This window comes from Chlorocebus sabaeus, chromosome 11, assembly GCF_047675955.1.
Source record: "Chlorocebus sabaeus isolate Y175 chromosome 11, mChlSab1.0.hap1, whole genome shotgun sequence".
Taxonomy (NCBI): domain Eukaryota; kingdom Metazoa; phylum Chordata; class Mammalia; order Primates; family Cercopithecidae; genus Chlorocebus; species Chlorocebus sabaeus.
In genome coordinates this window covers 15,609,380-15,625,251 of record NC_132914.1, presented here as the reverse complement: position 1 = coordinate 15,625,251, position 15,872 = coordinate 15,609,380, and the positions used below count along the sequence as shown (strand labels likewise).

Below are 15,872 nucleotides of genomic sequence, written 5' to 3'. Positions count from 1 at the left end.
TTAAGATCGTGGGCTTCAGGGGACAGCACCTGTGATTACTGAAAAGTTTTTTAACTTCACAGGGCCTCAACAACCACATTTATAAAGGAAAAGTTAAAATATCTCCTCATGGTTGTCCCGTGGGTTGAGATAACATGCAAAAAGGTTTTGAAGTACAGTACTTGCTCAATTAAAGAAAAGTTTTACCTTATTTAAGCCTGATAACTTTATATAAGGTTAAGGAAACTGACGCTAAGCATAAATTACTTGTTTTTTAAAGTTACTTCAGCCAACACTGTGGGTAGAACTAGACCTATAATTCAAATTTTCATATTCTAATTCTAGTTCTCGTCATGACATCTCAATATTCCAAAGTAACAATTGCTAATAAGGAATCTTAAGAATTTTTAAAGTCTTAAAGGGATATTTTCACACACTGCTAGTGGTTACCATTAAATCTGAAAAACATGCATTCCATTGATCAGTAGTCACACCTCTAGAGCTACATCTTAAAAATTGTGAGAAACACACAAAGATTTATGTAGTTGAAAACAAGCTAAATATAAGATATTTATTAAATAAACTTTGGTGCAAATAATAACAATTGGTTTTATTTATTGGAAAAGTTCTAGATGCCAGATGCTGTTCTAAGGGTTAAGAATATATCAACACTAAAATGAAGTTGATACTATCTCCATTCAACACATGAGGAAACAGAGAGACAGAGAGGTTAAGTAGCTTGTCCAAGATCATATATTTAGGAAGAGGGAGTACCAGGAATTGAACTGAGATGTCTTATTCAAGAGTCCATGTTCTAGTCACTTATCAATCTTTTTCTGAGACTGTACAGTCCGTGGATCCACCCATGCTATTCCATTATGTGGCAGCACCTATATAATGGAATATAGTGAACCTTTTTTGAAAAATATGTTGCAATGGGTATTAAATTATATAGGGACATGCTTACAATAAAATATTAAGGGGAATAAACAGTATGCAAAACTGCATACTATATTAGTTCTAGAAACGTGTGTGTGTGTATGTCTAAGGGTGTATAAATCAAAACCCAGACCTAATTAGTGGCTTTCTCCAAGTGATGAGTTATGTGTAATTTTTTCTCCTTTGTGCTTTCTAAATATTCTGAATATTTGTTAATGAGGCAGAACTGCTATGATCATCAGAAAATTTAGATTAAAAAAGATTTAGGTTGCCAAAAAATACTAGAATACTTAAGAACAGCATTTAGTTTACCTTAAAAGTTAAAAATTGAATCCAGAAGTAAATATTTGCAAGAAAAACAATTTTCAAGGATTGCTAACTTTTAGTTTCTTAAATAATGAATCCAGAGTATAAATACAAAATATCTGCAAGAAAATATAATTTTATCAAGGGTTGGGAAGAGAAGAAGGATGTTCAGACTAGAAAGGGTAGTACCTAAAAGAGAGTGCTTAATAGAACTCTGCTGGATTAAGTTTGCACAGTGGACCCTATTTTGACTTATGTCAGCTCTACATAAACAGTCTCCTGACAGTCATCATTAGGATTCGCTGGAGACTGGGATTGTGTGGACAGACGGCCTGATATCTTCAGAAGTGAAAATGGGGGAAGAGCTTTGAACCCAGAGGTACAATCTCTGGATTGGAGAATTTCAAAGGTGCCAGGGAAAAGCAGTACAAAGAGCCTTCTTTTTGACAATAACCCTAAAACACAGTTAGCTCTGTGACAGCCCGTCCTGGGCAGGGCCTATCAGCAGTGCCAGATGAGCCTATAGACACCCACCTTGAGGTGGCGCGTTCCCAGCTGCCCTGCGCATACCAATCTTATCAGCTTTGATGGAAGCCTGGGGCTCCAGATAATGCTACTTGGCCCCAGACGCTGGACAGAGCATGCTTTTTCCTGTTTGGCTGGGAAAGGGAAGGCTGAACTGCTGAGTCTGACACTTAACAGGACCTCGGCATTCCCCTGAAAACAGACTAGATCAGAGATTTTTTTTTTTTATTGAAAAGCAACTTGGGTTCTCTTTAGAAACCCTTATTTGGTGCGCACATCTGGCTATTTCACAGAGATTTCAGTTTTGCAAAGAAGTTGGAGTTGATTTCCTCCCTCGGACAAGCTATTAGTTGTTGGTGGGCAACAGAAGTTGCTCAGCATAGACAAGAGCAAAAAAGGTTCCTGCTGAGACCGAACGAAAACCTCAAAAGAGAACGCTGAGAATTCATCTCAGGATGAAGATGCAAGGGCAAAGGAGAAGTACTTGTGACACAAGCAAATGGGGTCCATTGATGAACAGATGCAAGAAGATTCTTCTCCCAACTACTGCAGCTCCTACAGTGATAAGAATCTGGCTCCTTGGAGGCCTGCTGCCATTCCTGCTGCTCCTCTCTGGCCTGCAGAGACCCACAGACGGTTCTGAGGTAGGGGGACAATTGAGGAGGTGATCTCCTTATGATCAGTGCTCCAACAGAACATTCACCTGGCCACAGCCTTTAAATGGCCCAGACCTTAGGCATTCAGTTTCTAGTTTCATTCCGACATTTTAACAAATCATGTTAGTAAAGAGTGTTGAAAACAATTATTAAAATTGTAGAATCCTTCATTGTTTGTACATGTGACATTATGGATGCTAGTGGCATAAAATTATTTTCTTGATCCACTGTAAAAATTAAGTAAAATATTGCTTCCATAGTACAAACAATGCAAAATAAACCAAGTCTATTTGGCTTTAAACTCTATCATACAGATTGACTTAAGTTTTAAGTATTCTAATAAAGATCTGTGTAACAAAAACAACCTAATGTTAAGAGATGACAGAGTGCATATTTGAGATCTAGTAACATATTAACAAAGTTTCAGAGTTCCTCATGACAGTTGACAGAACATTATGTTATTGGTTTGGTATGGTTTGGCTCGGCTTGGCTTAAACAGATACCGTAGACCTATTTTAATACCTGTTGTGAAGAGTTATTGGTTAAAATCGTTTAATCAGTCTTAAAAATGTGTTCTAGTTTACAAACTAGCTGATGTCTCTTCATAAATAACACAGTAAAAATACCAAATGGGATGTTCTTTAAGTTCCAGTTCCAGCATCCTTAATATTGACTGGATGGAATGTGATCCTTTAACATGTCCCTTAATGAGCACTGTTTATTAGGAAAACACCATTTCTTTTTCAAGAAAGAAACGTTTTAGAATTTATATAATTTATATATGGCTCCAAATGATAGACCGATGATATTCTGTGGACTTCTATTCAAATCTGTCACTTCAGTTTAACATGCACCAGATGTCAATAAATAACATTCTGTTGGCCACCCATTAGAAAGGAATGTCCTTTTCCAGAAGGGGAGGGACTTTCCTGGGCACATTCCTGGCCACTGTCCAACCCTTGACTCACTCTGCTCTCCCCGAGGTGGACAAATGTACTCCACTGGCAGCATGGGAAAAAACAACTGGGTGTGCTGAGTTTGGCTCTGCTCTTCCTCCTCCTGGGAGTTAGCCTCATGGCAAAGGGCATCAGTTCTCTGTTTCCCCTTGACGAGAATCTTACCTGGGCAGGTCCCAGTTCAGTACTGCCTGCAAATGAGTCAGTCCCATTCTGGAATTTGCTCTTAACAAGCCACTTGCCATCAGACCTAACGATGTGACTGCTGTAGCGTGCCCTTATTCAGTAAGAAAACAGATATTTTGGCTTTTGTCTTTTGCTATTTTTATTATCAATGTTTTCAGAACCTGGGTAGACAAGAAGGTTGTTATTTACGAGAGCCCCCCCAGTACTATTCATAGCTTAAGGATAAAGTTTAAGGATTTAATATAGGTTTTGGGCATTCATAAAAGTGATATTTTTGAAAACACTACTGAGAGAATAGAAAGGGGGGAAAGCAGAGGAAACAGAAAGTATAATTAAACTATAAGATTATGAAATTTTTCTTCAAAGTACTTAATATGCAAACATGCTGTGATTTTATTGATGTTAAAAGAGTTACTCCCTCTCTGGGGAGATGAGTTTTTCAAGTTTTCAGTAATTTATTTATCAAACCAAATTCAATCTCTAGCACAGGTCATTGACACAGGAAGTATTGGAACAGTGTAATGATTTTCAGTGAAACTTACTTCAGCAAATATTGGTTTCCAGGAGAAGACTTGGCCTTATAGAGTACAGCAAATCTGCAACCACATTCACCATCTGATTTGAAAAATTAAACTCAAGATTTTTCTTTTTTTATAGTTTGCGATGAAACTCGACTTTGACTTCGCACCAGGTTCCTTTGATGATCAGTACCAAGGCTGTAGCAAAGAGGTTATGGAGAAACTAACTCAAGGGGATTATTTCACAAAAGACATAGAAGCCCAGAAGAATTACTTTGGGATGTGGCAAAAAGCTCACTTAACCTGGCTTAACCAAGGAAAAGTTCTACCCCAGAACATGACTACCACACATGCTGTGGCTATTTTGTTTTATACATTGAACAGCAATGTTCGTTCTAACTTTACTAGAGCCGTGGCCTATGTTGCCAGGGCTCCACAGCAGTATGAACGTTCATTCCAATTCAAATATTTACACTACTACCTCACCACAGCAATCCAGCTGCTGAGGAAAGACAGCGTCACGAAGAATGGCACTCCTCTGTGCTATGAGGTGCATTATAGGACGAAGGATGTTCACTTCAGCGCCTACACAGGTGCCACCATTCGATTTGGCCAATTCCTCTCCACATCCCTCCTAAAAGAAGAGGCACAGGAGTTTGGGAACCAGACACTATTTACTATATTCACCTGCCTGGGTGCACCTGTACAATACTTCTCCCTCAAGAAGGAAGTCTTGATCCCTCCCTATGAGTTGTTTAAAGTTATAAATATGAGCTCCCACCCAAGAGGAAACTGGTTGCAGTTGAGGTCAACTGGGAACCTGAGCACGTATAACTGTCAACTGCTAAAAGGTATTCTTTATCTAAATTGAGGCCATTTGGGGTCACAGACCACTGCTCTTTTATAAAAGTTATTTTTTCTCAGTGGGCTTGAGGGGAAAGACCAAAAACATGAAAACTGGCCTTCAGTAATGATGGAACTGACAGATTAGAGAAAAGCCACTTTATTGGCTTCTTCTCTTTTCTTCCTGTGCTGCATTACCTCTAGGACAATAAGTTTTGCAATGAAATTATTGTGTAGAAAATTGCAGACAGAGTAAAGCTTGACTGGAAGGTGGCATAAAGATAGCACTTTTAACTTCTCCCTCAAACTCATTGTTTTTGTCATCGTCATTACATGGATAGGAGTTCTAAAAGTAAAGCAAGAGGCAAGGTATTTATTCATTAATTTTCCATTCATTCACCATCTTCTATTGTGATGGGGGCCCTGGAAATACAGAATGAATAAAGCAAAATAATAACCTAGGAGGATTTTTAGTCTAATGAGAAATGGAAATATGAACAAATGTATACACTCAGAAGTACTAAGTGATATACCAAATATTTAAGCAATAGCTGTGGCTGCTCAGTGCAGACTGCTCAGTCAGAGTTACTTATTCTCTCCAGGAACAGTGAGGAAGGCTTCATAATAGAGAGCCACAGGAGACTTGTCATGAGAATGGCAGTTTTCAATGAAAGAAAAGTCATTTTAAGCAGAGAATAGCTTGCTGTGGTTTGAATGTGTCTCCCAATAAGTTCCTGTGTTGGAAGCTTAATCTCCAATGCAACAGCGTCATGAAATGGGCTCTAATAAGAGATGATTGGATCTTTCCTAATAAGAGATGATTGGATAAATGGATTAGTGTTGTTATCATGTGAGCAGGTTAGTTATTGTGAGAGTATGTTGTTGTAAAGACAGTCTGATCACTGGTGCCTCTGTCTGTCTTGTGTGCCCCCTTCTCTTCCACCATGTTATGGTATAGCACAAAGGCCCTCACCAGATGCTGGAGCCATGCTCTTGGACTTCCCATCCTCCAGAACTGTGAGAAGTACATTTATTTTCTTTACAGATTACCCAGTCTGTGATAGTCTGTTATTGCAACAGAAAACAGACTAAGACACAGCATATGTTAATCACAAGGATTTCAAACAGCCTGGTGTCTTCTGAAATTCTGGGTGGCTGGTATGTAGGATGTGTAGGATAGGGGAAAAGAATAGGAGTAGGAAGGGAGTGGGGATTTATCCAGGTGGGAGAATTCTGACAGGGCCTTATTATAAAAGGTCTTGTATTTCGTGCTAAGGACCTTTTAATTTTATGCTGTAGGTAATAAGAAGTTATTAGAAGTTTTAAGGAGTAGAAATCAATTTGATTAGCATCTTAGAAAGGGCTCTGATGATATTGTGAAAAATGAACTGAAGCAGGAAACATTAGAAATATCAAAAAACAAAAAAAAAGTTAAACTTTTTTTAAGAAAAACATGGCTGATCGAATTTTATGTTGCCACCTAGTCATTTCATGGAGGGGTAGTTGTGTAGCAAATCCTGTGCTCTGTTAGATTCAGAAAAAAAAAAAAAAAAGACTGTCTTTATTAATATATAAATGTATTCACACTCACAGTTAGCTGCAACCCAGTTGCAGGGTCTACCTTCGATATATCCCCAAATTTGTCTTCGCTTTATCATTATTGCTATGATTTATAATTCAGGCTCTCAGCATTTCTCAACATTTCGGAGTGGTAGTGTTGCAAAGGTGTTCAAACTGGCATCTAGACTGAGGTCCAGAATCTGCTTACTCTGTCCCAGCTATAAATACAGAACAGGGAGAGGAGACCTATTAATACTGTCATCTCCTCACATTTCTCCTTGGAAGCATGGCAGCAAAACGAGTGAAATGAGTATCTGCCCCATAGACACAGGAGATTAGTGTTTGTAGAGGATGAAAAACTATAGTAGAATATGAAGAAAACAGTGAGATTTTGATAATAAACCAAAACATTCATAGCCAGGTTCCAGGATTCTTTAGAACTACACCTGACTAGGATATGATTACTTCATTCTCATCATGAATTTGGGGCATATAATTCTTCACTAGGATAGTAAGCACAGTAAAATATATTCAAAGAAAAATTACAGAAGACTTATATCAAGCATTGAGTGGGAAACTGTGGGAAAGGAGAATATAATATAAACTATTACTCACATTCTGCCACTCTATAAACCTCAAAGAAAAATATTTCAGGACACCCCCACCCAAATCAATCTTTGCTTTCCTATGGCAAAACTACTCAAATGCAACTTTAACTTAGTTTTGAGTTAAGGTTTAGCTGGGATAGCCACATATATCACTAAATTCTGAAAGTTGGGTTGGTCTTAATGAAATATTTGGAATCACAAATCACACTTAAGGGAATCAATAATCTTGTATTGCTCTGTAAGCTCCCTGTGGTCAGGAACTTGACCACAGAGTATCTGAGAGCTAGGCAGGCAGGCAGTTTGAGCCCAGACCCACTCTGTTTGAATTTATATCCCACTGTACCACTTAATAGCTATGTGTTCTTGGTCCAGTTGCTTAAACTCCCAAGTTTTTTCATCTACCTAATAATCATCATAACAGAACCTCAGAAGACTTTTGTGAAAATGAAAAAAAATGTAAAATTATTGGCCAAGTGCAGTGGCTCACACCCATAATCCCAGCATTTTGGGAGGCCGAGGCGGGTGGATCAATTGAGGCCAGGAGTTTGAGACAAGTCTGGCCAACATGGTGAAACCTCATCTCTACAAAAAAGATGCAAAACGTAGCTGGATATCATGGTGCACACCTGTAGTCCCAGCTACTAGGGAGGCTGAGGTAGTAGAATCACTTGACCCCAGGAGGCAGAGGTTTCAGTGAGCTGAGATCATGCCACTGCACTCCAGCCTGGGTGATAGAGAGAGACTCCATCTTAAAATAAAAATAAATAAATAAAATTATTTATATATTATATAGCATATAGTAATAGTAAATTAGTGTTAGCTATTACTAACTTCAGTCCTCTGGCACATAGAAGTGCCCAGCCTATTTTGTTGAATGGTGAATGAATGAAGCATTCCCTTTTACATCTCTAAGCAATCTAAGCCTTAGACCACATTACCATATAACACAATTAATTAAAAACAGTTCCAATATTTGAAGAAGGGAAAATATTCTAGAAGCTTCAACCGCTAGTCAAAAGTAAGCTGTTGTCACAATGTAAATGATCGACATGGTCACTTGCACTGTGAGTTACCAAAACTAAATTTTTCTCAGAAATTTTATCAATTAGAAGCTTGTGTGGCCATGTGGCAAAGCTTGTAAATGGCAGAATAAAAAATACCACTGGTCATGGAGGATAATATTTTCTTTATAAATTGAAGTGAAGAGGGAAGAGATAGGTCAGAGGCATCATATAATCTGCCAAGAGCTGGAATTGGAGCATCTTCTCACCCTCCACAGCTATGAAACTATCTGAGAAGGTAAAAGAGGGAAAGGAATAAGCTCACATTGCAGGGATGCCTTTCTTCCTTTGACCCCAGACTCTGACTAAGGGTTGCAGAGAAGGCTGCTCCATCCTCTGGTTCCACCTGACCTACTTAAGCCTCATCTGCCATTGGCTAGTTGGCATCACAGTCATTTAGTTGAGGGCAAAAAATTGCAGTAGTGCCCCCTTACCTATGGTTTTGCTTTCTGTGGTTTCAGTTACCCATAGAACATATTAAATGGACAATTCCAAAGATAAATAATTCCTAAGTTTTAAATTGTATGCCATTCTGAGCGGTGTGATGAAATCTTGTGCCTTCCCTCTCGCGATGTGAATCATCCCTTTGTTTGGGGGATCCACAGCCTACACTGTGAGTCACTTAGTAGCCTTCTTGGTTATAAGATCTGCTGTTTCAGTATTGCAGTGTCTGTTTTCAAGTGACCCTCATTTTATTTCATAATGGCCCCAAAGTGCAAGAATAGTGATCTTGGCGATTCAGATATGCCCAAGAGAAAGTGCCTCCTTTGAATGAAAAGTTTAAAGTTCTCGACTTAATAGAAAGAAAGAAAAAATTGTATGCTGAGGTTGCTAAGATCTACAGTAAAAATGAATCTTCTACCTGTGGAATTGTGAAGAAGGAAAAAGAAATTCATGCTAGTTTTGCTGCCGCACTTCAAACTTTATCATTGGTGGTATATATACAGGAAAATAACATAGGGTTCAGTACTACCTGTAGTTTCAGGCATCCACTGGATGTCTTGGAATGTATCCACTAAGGATAAGGGGGCACTACTGAATATGGTCTTGGACGGTACACAATATCTACCTCTTCTGATTTAAAAAATATTTGATTGCTGGCCAGGTGCAGTGGCTCAAGCCTATAATCTCAGCACTTTGGGAGGCCGAGGCAGGTGGATCACAAGGTTAGGAGATCGAGACTAGCCTGACCAACATAGTGAAACCCCATCTCTACTAAAAATACAAAAATTAGCCAGGTGTGGTGGCACGCACCTGTAATCCCAGCTACTTGGGAGGCTGAGGCAGGAGAATCAATTGAACCCAGGAGGCAGAGGTTGCAGTGAGCCGAGATTGCGCCACTGCACTCCAGCCTGGGCAACAGAGCGAGGCTCTGTCTCAAAAAAAAAATTTGATTGCCTTCAGAATGTTTTCAGTGATTCGCTACAGTGTTGGTTGTTGTTTGTTTGTTTGTTTTTCTCTCAATCCATAAGCTAAGGAACATTAGAAAGTCATTTCTTGATAAGTAGTACTTACCCCAACATTCTGGAGCAGTATCGGACTGATCCATACATGAACAATAAGAGGAAGGAAGTAGTGTGTCTTCTTATCTGGGGTCCTTAACAGGGAAGAAATAAGATCAGCGGACTCTCCCCAAACCCGACTTTCTAGATAGCTGCTGTTTCCCATTTCACTGCTCCACTAATCCCAGCCTAGGGAATTCACAGATGGTGTTCTGGAGCACTGATACCCAACTCCTCACGAAACTGAAATCTTCTCTGGACACTGTTTCTCATTCTTTCAGCGTTGTTTTGTTTCATGAGCAGGAGCCACAAGCTATTTCTGTGTCCCCAGAAGTCCCTATAAGCCAAGTGAATTATGTTTTCTCTCCTGCTCCCTCTAGATCTGACAGACATGATACTGGAAAGACCACAAGAAGACCTTTAAAATTACCCAGCCAGCATACCGTAATTCTCCCAAAGAAGAGACAGTATATTAAAGAGCATAGCTTCCCCAGTCCTTCAATTTATGCTAAAATCGGTCCTGTTAACTCGTGACTCAAGCTTTAAGAGTTTCCAGGAATCTGTTGCTTTTAGAGAGACAAGAGATCAAATTAATAGCATTATACTATTTAAGGAAGTAAATTTGCAAAGGAAAAAATTGTCATTCTAAACTCACAGCTTTCGCTTTCCCCTCTAATTATTCTATCACCTCTCACATGACCTATACTCGTTGCCATAGAAACAGGTGTTTTCATGACCATTGGAAGACTCAAAATATGTTAACAGAATGTTAGTTATTTGCCCTTAATCTTGCTTCCTTCAGCAAAATAACCTACGCCAAAAATCTGTAGACACACAAATACATGCTCTGTTCTATATCATTGGATTCACAAAGCACAGGGATTTATTTGTTAAAATGTTTCACATAATCAAAATTCTTACCATGTTTCTAGAAAAATACAGGCAATTGTTTGCAGTCAGCCTGGTTTTACATGTAAACTTCACTTTTTAAAAACCTGTATGATTCTGGTGGGAAGAAAATGAATGAATGCATGTAAAATCTCTTAGAACAGTATCTGACAAATGTAAGTACTCAAAACTTTTGAGATACTATTACTATTACCATTATTATTATTTATTTTATTAGATTTCTATTTCTTCCCGTTTTCTTTTACTCTGGGCTTCAATTATCTAAAATTAGTTTACCCTATTTGTGGCATCACAATGACCTTGAAGTAGAGTGCCTGTCTCAGATAAATGGATGAAAGAATGAGTCATTGAATGAATCTGGGAGACCACATGGCATGGTAGAAAGTGAATAAACTTTGGAGCCAGAAAGATTTGGGCATATGTTAGCAGCTAGGAGGCCTTGTGCAAATGACTTAACCTCTGAGCCTGTTTCTTCATTTATAAAATGGAAGTGATACTCACCTTGTGGGAATGCTGTGATAGCATTGGTGTCTCTGCATCCTCTCAAACACAACTGAGAAACTCTGGGAAAGTACTTTGCACATGGAAGTGGGATAATGGCTTATGGCACAAACATGTGCTTCAGTGAAATTGATAGTAAGAAGAGAAACAAAGGAAGAGGCAGAAGGAATAATGCTTTTCATTTTCGGGTGCTAAGTTTTTGCTAGGTAATATTCTAAAATATTAACAGTCATGCTCCTTGCATTTTGACAGAAAGAGGCTATAGATAGCATTTGCCTCAAACACTAGATTAACTTGATATAGTGCACATCAGTTTTGCCTTTTTCTGTTTTTTAAGAGACTATTTACTTCTGAACAGTCTGATAAAATTCAGATTCAGATTCCATGAAATAGAAGTTATAATCATTATGTATTTCTTCCAGACTTTACACCCTAAGGCATGATGACCAAAATCAGATTATAATACACTGATAAAATGATATTTGTTTAGCAGTTTAGTTTACAAAATGCTTTGACACCCGTTATCTGTTTAGGTTTTACAACCACCCTGTAAGTCAGGTTATTGACTCCGCTGTACTGATGTGAATGCTGAGATTCACAGAGCTTAAGTGATTTGCGTAAAATTATTCACAGTTTACAAATGACAAAAATAGGATCCTTCCCCATGTTTTCTAATAAGAATTCCAGGACAGTATTCTCCACAGACTGGTTTCAGGGAATTCATTCATTCTTCAGCAAATATAACTGAGAAACTGCCATTAGTTTTAAGCTTCTTGACTATGACTATTTACATTATGAGTCAGTTCACACACACATAAATATGCAAATACACACATATTCATAAAATATAACAGTTATCCTTTTCACAGGCAGTGTAATGCTAGTGTTTTCCATTCTAACCTATTTTATTACATTATTAAACAACGATGACTATGACCTCCTAAGCTGATGTCACAACCCGTCAATGGATCACATTCTCCAATTTTAAAAAAATACTGTAAAAAGGTAAAGAGAAAATTAAAAACTTTGAAGAGATAGTCAAATAGAAAACTAAAGACAACTACAAAAGTAAAAAAAAAAATGTGAGGTATCCTCAAATAAAACACTTTTCAGTTTGTAATTAATTTAATGCACAGCTGTCTTTCATTTATTTTCCTAAATATATGGTCCATGTAACAACAATAATGATAATAATGCCAGGTAGAAATGATAATGGCCATACAAGAGATAAAGAAAAAGTATCAACAGAGTTAGTTACTTTAACCTGACATAAAATTAAAAGGAAGCTATTTTTAACATCCTATTACAAAGAGGGCTTATGAATTTTGTTGAAGAATGAGTATGATTACAAGACAGTAGTGTCTCTATGTTTGTCTCTTATTTGGGCATCTTCATAATAGCAGCTATCATTCATTCATTCAACAAATCATTATTTATTGGGCACTGGCTATGTTCTAGGCACTATCCTAGGTGTAGGGAAGGAAATAGGTGAAAATCTCTGCCCTTGGGGATTTACATTCTATTGATATGAGGCAGAAATAAACAAAATAAAGAAGTAAATTATGTCGTAGCCGGTAGGTGTTAGGTACTAAGGTGAAAAATAAAGCAGAGTAAGGAGATAGGGAACACCATGGGAGGGAGTGGTAATATTAAACTGGGTGATCAGGGAAAACGTCACTGAGAGGGTGACATTTGAGCCAAGGTTGAAAGGAGATGAGAGAGCCAGTCCCATGAATATCTGAGGAAAGATCATTCCAGGAAGAGATCACAGCAAGTGCAAATGCCCCAAGTTAGAAGCAACACCAAGGACGCCAGTGTATGGGAATGAATGAGAGAAAAGTAGTAGAAAGTGAAGACAGAAGATGATGTAGATTTGATCACATAGGACCTTGAAGGCAATTGTAAGGACTTTGACTTTTCCTCTTAGACAGGATACCACTGAGAGGTTTTGGGCAGAGAACATAGAAGATTGTGTCAGAACTGATCTAGCAGCCCAGTAGAGAATAAACTGTAATGAGGTCAGCAGAGAAACCAAGTAGGGGGCTATTTCGATCATTCAGATGACAGATGAAGGTGTTAGAGTGGAGGCAATAAGGTTTGACCAGATTCAGAGCCAAGAGGAGGTCCTGACACACTGGAAGTGAAGAGTGAGGGAAAAAGAAGAATGAGGGATGACTCCAAGGTTTGGCTAGAGTAACTGAAAAGATGCAGGTGGCACTCACTGAGACGGAGAAGCCTGGGGATGGAGTAGATTTAAGAGCAGGAGTTTGGTATTTGACACGTTATATCTGAGCTGTGCAATAGTAACCCAAGCAGAAGTGTTGAGTGGATAGTTGGATGCATAGTGTAGAATTCCGAGGAGTGACCCAGGATGGAAAGATAAATTTGAGGTCAGTGAGTGATCGGTGCTATTTAAAGCCATGAGACCGGATGATCTCCCCACAAAAGTGTGTAAATAAAGGAGACAAAATGTCCAAGGACCAAACCTCAGGACACTCCCATTTTAAAAGGCCAAGTACAAAGAAGATGGAGAGGCTGGGTGTGTTGGCTCACACCTGTAATCCCAGCACTCTGGGAGGCTGAGGCAGGTAGATTGCTTGAACTCAGGAGTTCGAGACCAGCCTGGGCAAGATGGTAAAACCCTGTCTCTACCAAAAATACAAAAAAATAGCCAGGCATGGTGGTGTGCGCCTATAGTCCCAGCTACTTGGGAGCCTGAGGTGGAAGAATCACTTGAGCCAGGGATGCCGATGTTGCAGTTAGCAGAGATTGCACTGCTATACTCTAGCCTGGGCGACAGAGCAAGACCCATCTCAAAAAAAAAGATGGAGAAGGAATGGCCAGTGAGGGAGGAGAAAACCGATAGAGTTGGTGTCCTAAGAACAAAGTGAAGAGTAAGTATCAAGGAAGATGGAGTGATTCACTATCATAAATATGGTTGATAGGTCAAATACAGTGAGGACTGAGAATTGACATTTACATTCCAGGAAGCTCAACATATAATCTCTTGAATCAGACTCTCTAGGTTAAATACTGGCTCTGTCGCTTACTGTGTGGCCTAAGAGAGACCCTTAAGCTCTCTAAATACTGGGAAAGGGTGGGACTGGAAATCCTTCTGATCTTTAGCCTCAGTGAAGAGGAAATAAAATTGTTTGAGAACCATTCTAATGACTGACCTGCTAAAGCAGTATTAATGCTTCCTAGGTCTCTGTAGGGATTCACATAATTTGATTTTAACACAAACTTTGACAAAAGTTTAGAAAGATGTATGCTCTTAATTTTCCTTGCCAACTCTTATTGGTGATAATTGAGGTCTTGAAAATTACTGTATCTACTCCAGCCTGGGTGACAGAGTGAGACCTCTATCTCAAAAAAATAAGAGAAATTACTGTGTGTGTGTATACACACACACACACACACACACACACAGTAAATTTCTGTCTTTTCTGTCTTGAATTTCTACTTGTATACACACACACACACACACATATTCCTATACAGAAATTCCAAAAAACTCAAATATATATATATAGTATGAAAATAGTTGAAATGCATTTCTCCCTCATCTGGTTATCCTATCAAACAATATGAGCAAATATTGAGGCAATTAGAGTTGAATCTCTTCCTCCCAGAAACATCTTTTCTACCTGAAACAATCAGTGAAGACTGGCTGAAAAGAGATTCCAGTCTTTATTTAGACTATTCTTTACAAGATTTCCATCTCCCATCTCATTTCAGTCCCCATCCCATTGTATGGTCAATTATTAGTTATATCTGACAATTTTTATTTATTTTCCAGTTTTGCTTCCACACCGAACTGACTGCTAACCTGTCCCACATTTCCTGTGAAAGGTGTATATGTGTAGTTAGTACACACACACACATACACACACACACACACACACACGAAACAGGACTGTGTGAATATTTCTTGCTCACCTTGTAATGAAAAATTCTATGGATGGACATGTAATACACAGACAAACAGTTTAGTGGTTAAGAATGCAGAATTGAGATAAACTGGCCAAATTTGAATGGTGCCTACACTACTTACGAGATGTGTGACACCGGCAAGTTTTTTCACATCTCTGTGTCACAATCTCATCAACTAAAAACCAAGGATAATGACAATAAAAATCTCATAGGTTTGTTGTGAGGCTTAAGTAAGTTAATATATAGCAAGGGCTCAAAATAGATACTAGCACAAAAATCAGCATTCAGTTTGCGTTAACTTTCATAATGGTGAAGAAGATGATAATTAAGATGGAGATAATGATAACAGTGATTATGCTGCTGGTGATGATAAAGATGGAAAATCAGATCTCTACCACCAGCTGGCTGGGTTACCTGGGAGTACATCTTTTAACCTCTTGGTGTCTGTTTCATCATCTACAAAATAAGCAAGTTATGTTCGAAAAATCTAAAAGAATGTGTTTTAAAGTAGCTAACTTCAAATGTTTTTATTAGGAATTTTCTAAGTTAAGAAAGTGGATCAATGGAGAAATGAGGTGTTTTAAAAAAAAAAAAACTGCCACCTAAAATATCTCTAACTTTTGTTTTGTTTTCTTACAGCTTCCAGCAAGAAATGCATCCCTGATCCCATAGCTATTGCATCTCTCTCCTTTTTGGCCAGTGTCATCATCTTTTCCAAAAGCCGAGTATAAAGGAATCTTGTGACTCCTTTTATTTAAAAAAATTTTTAAATAAAATCTTTTTTATTGGCCTTTTGGCTAGAAATGGAAATTTGTTTTCCAGGAAGGATGATCCCATCATACTTCTGCTGAAACCAGTACATGGCCTCCTCTTTGTTAATTCTCTTATGC

The 15,872-nt window shown here is 38.4% G+C and overlaps 1 protein-coding gene across 1 annotated transcript; it reads left to right on the top strand.

Annotated features, from left to right (window-relative positions):
* The first annotated feature begins 1,404 nt into the window (after window positions 1-1,404).
* On the top strand, window positions 1,405-15,771 carry ART4 (ADP-ribosyltransferase 4 (inactive) (Dombrock blood group)). Its single transcript, XM_007967753.3, has 3 exons — window positions 1,405-2,393; window positions 4,205-4,916; window positions 15,622-15,771. Exons 1-3 carry the CDS (start codon window positions 2,205-2,207, stop codon window positions 15,711-15,713), a joined length of 993 nt encoding a protein of 330 aa, XP_007965944.3. The 5' UTR covers window positions 1,405-2,204; the 3' UTR covers window positions 15,714-15,771.
* Window positions 15,772-15,872: the final 101 nt, after the last annotated feature.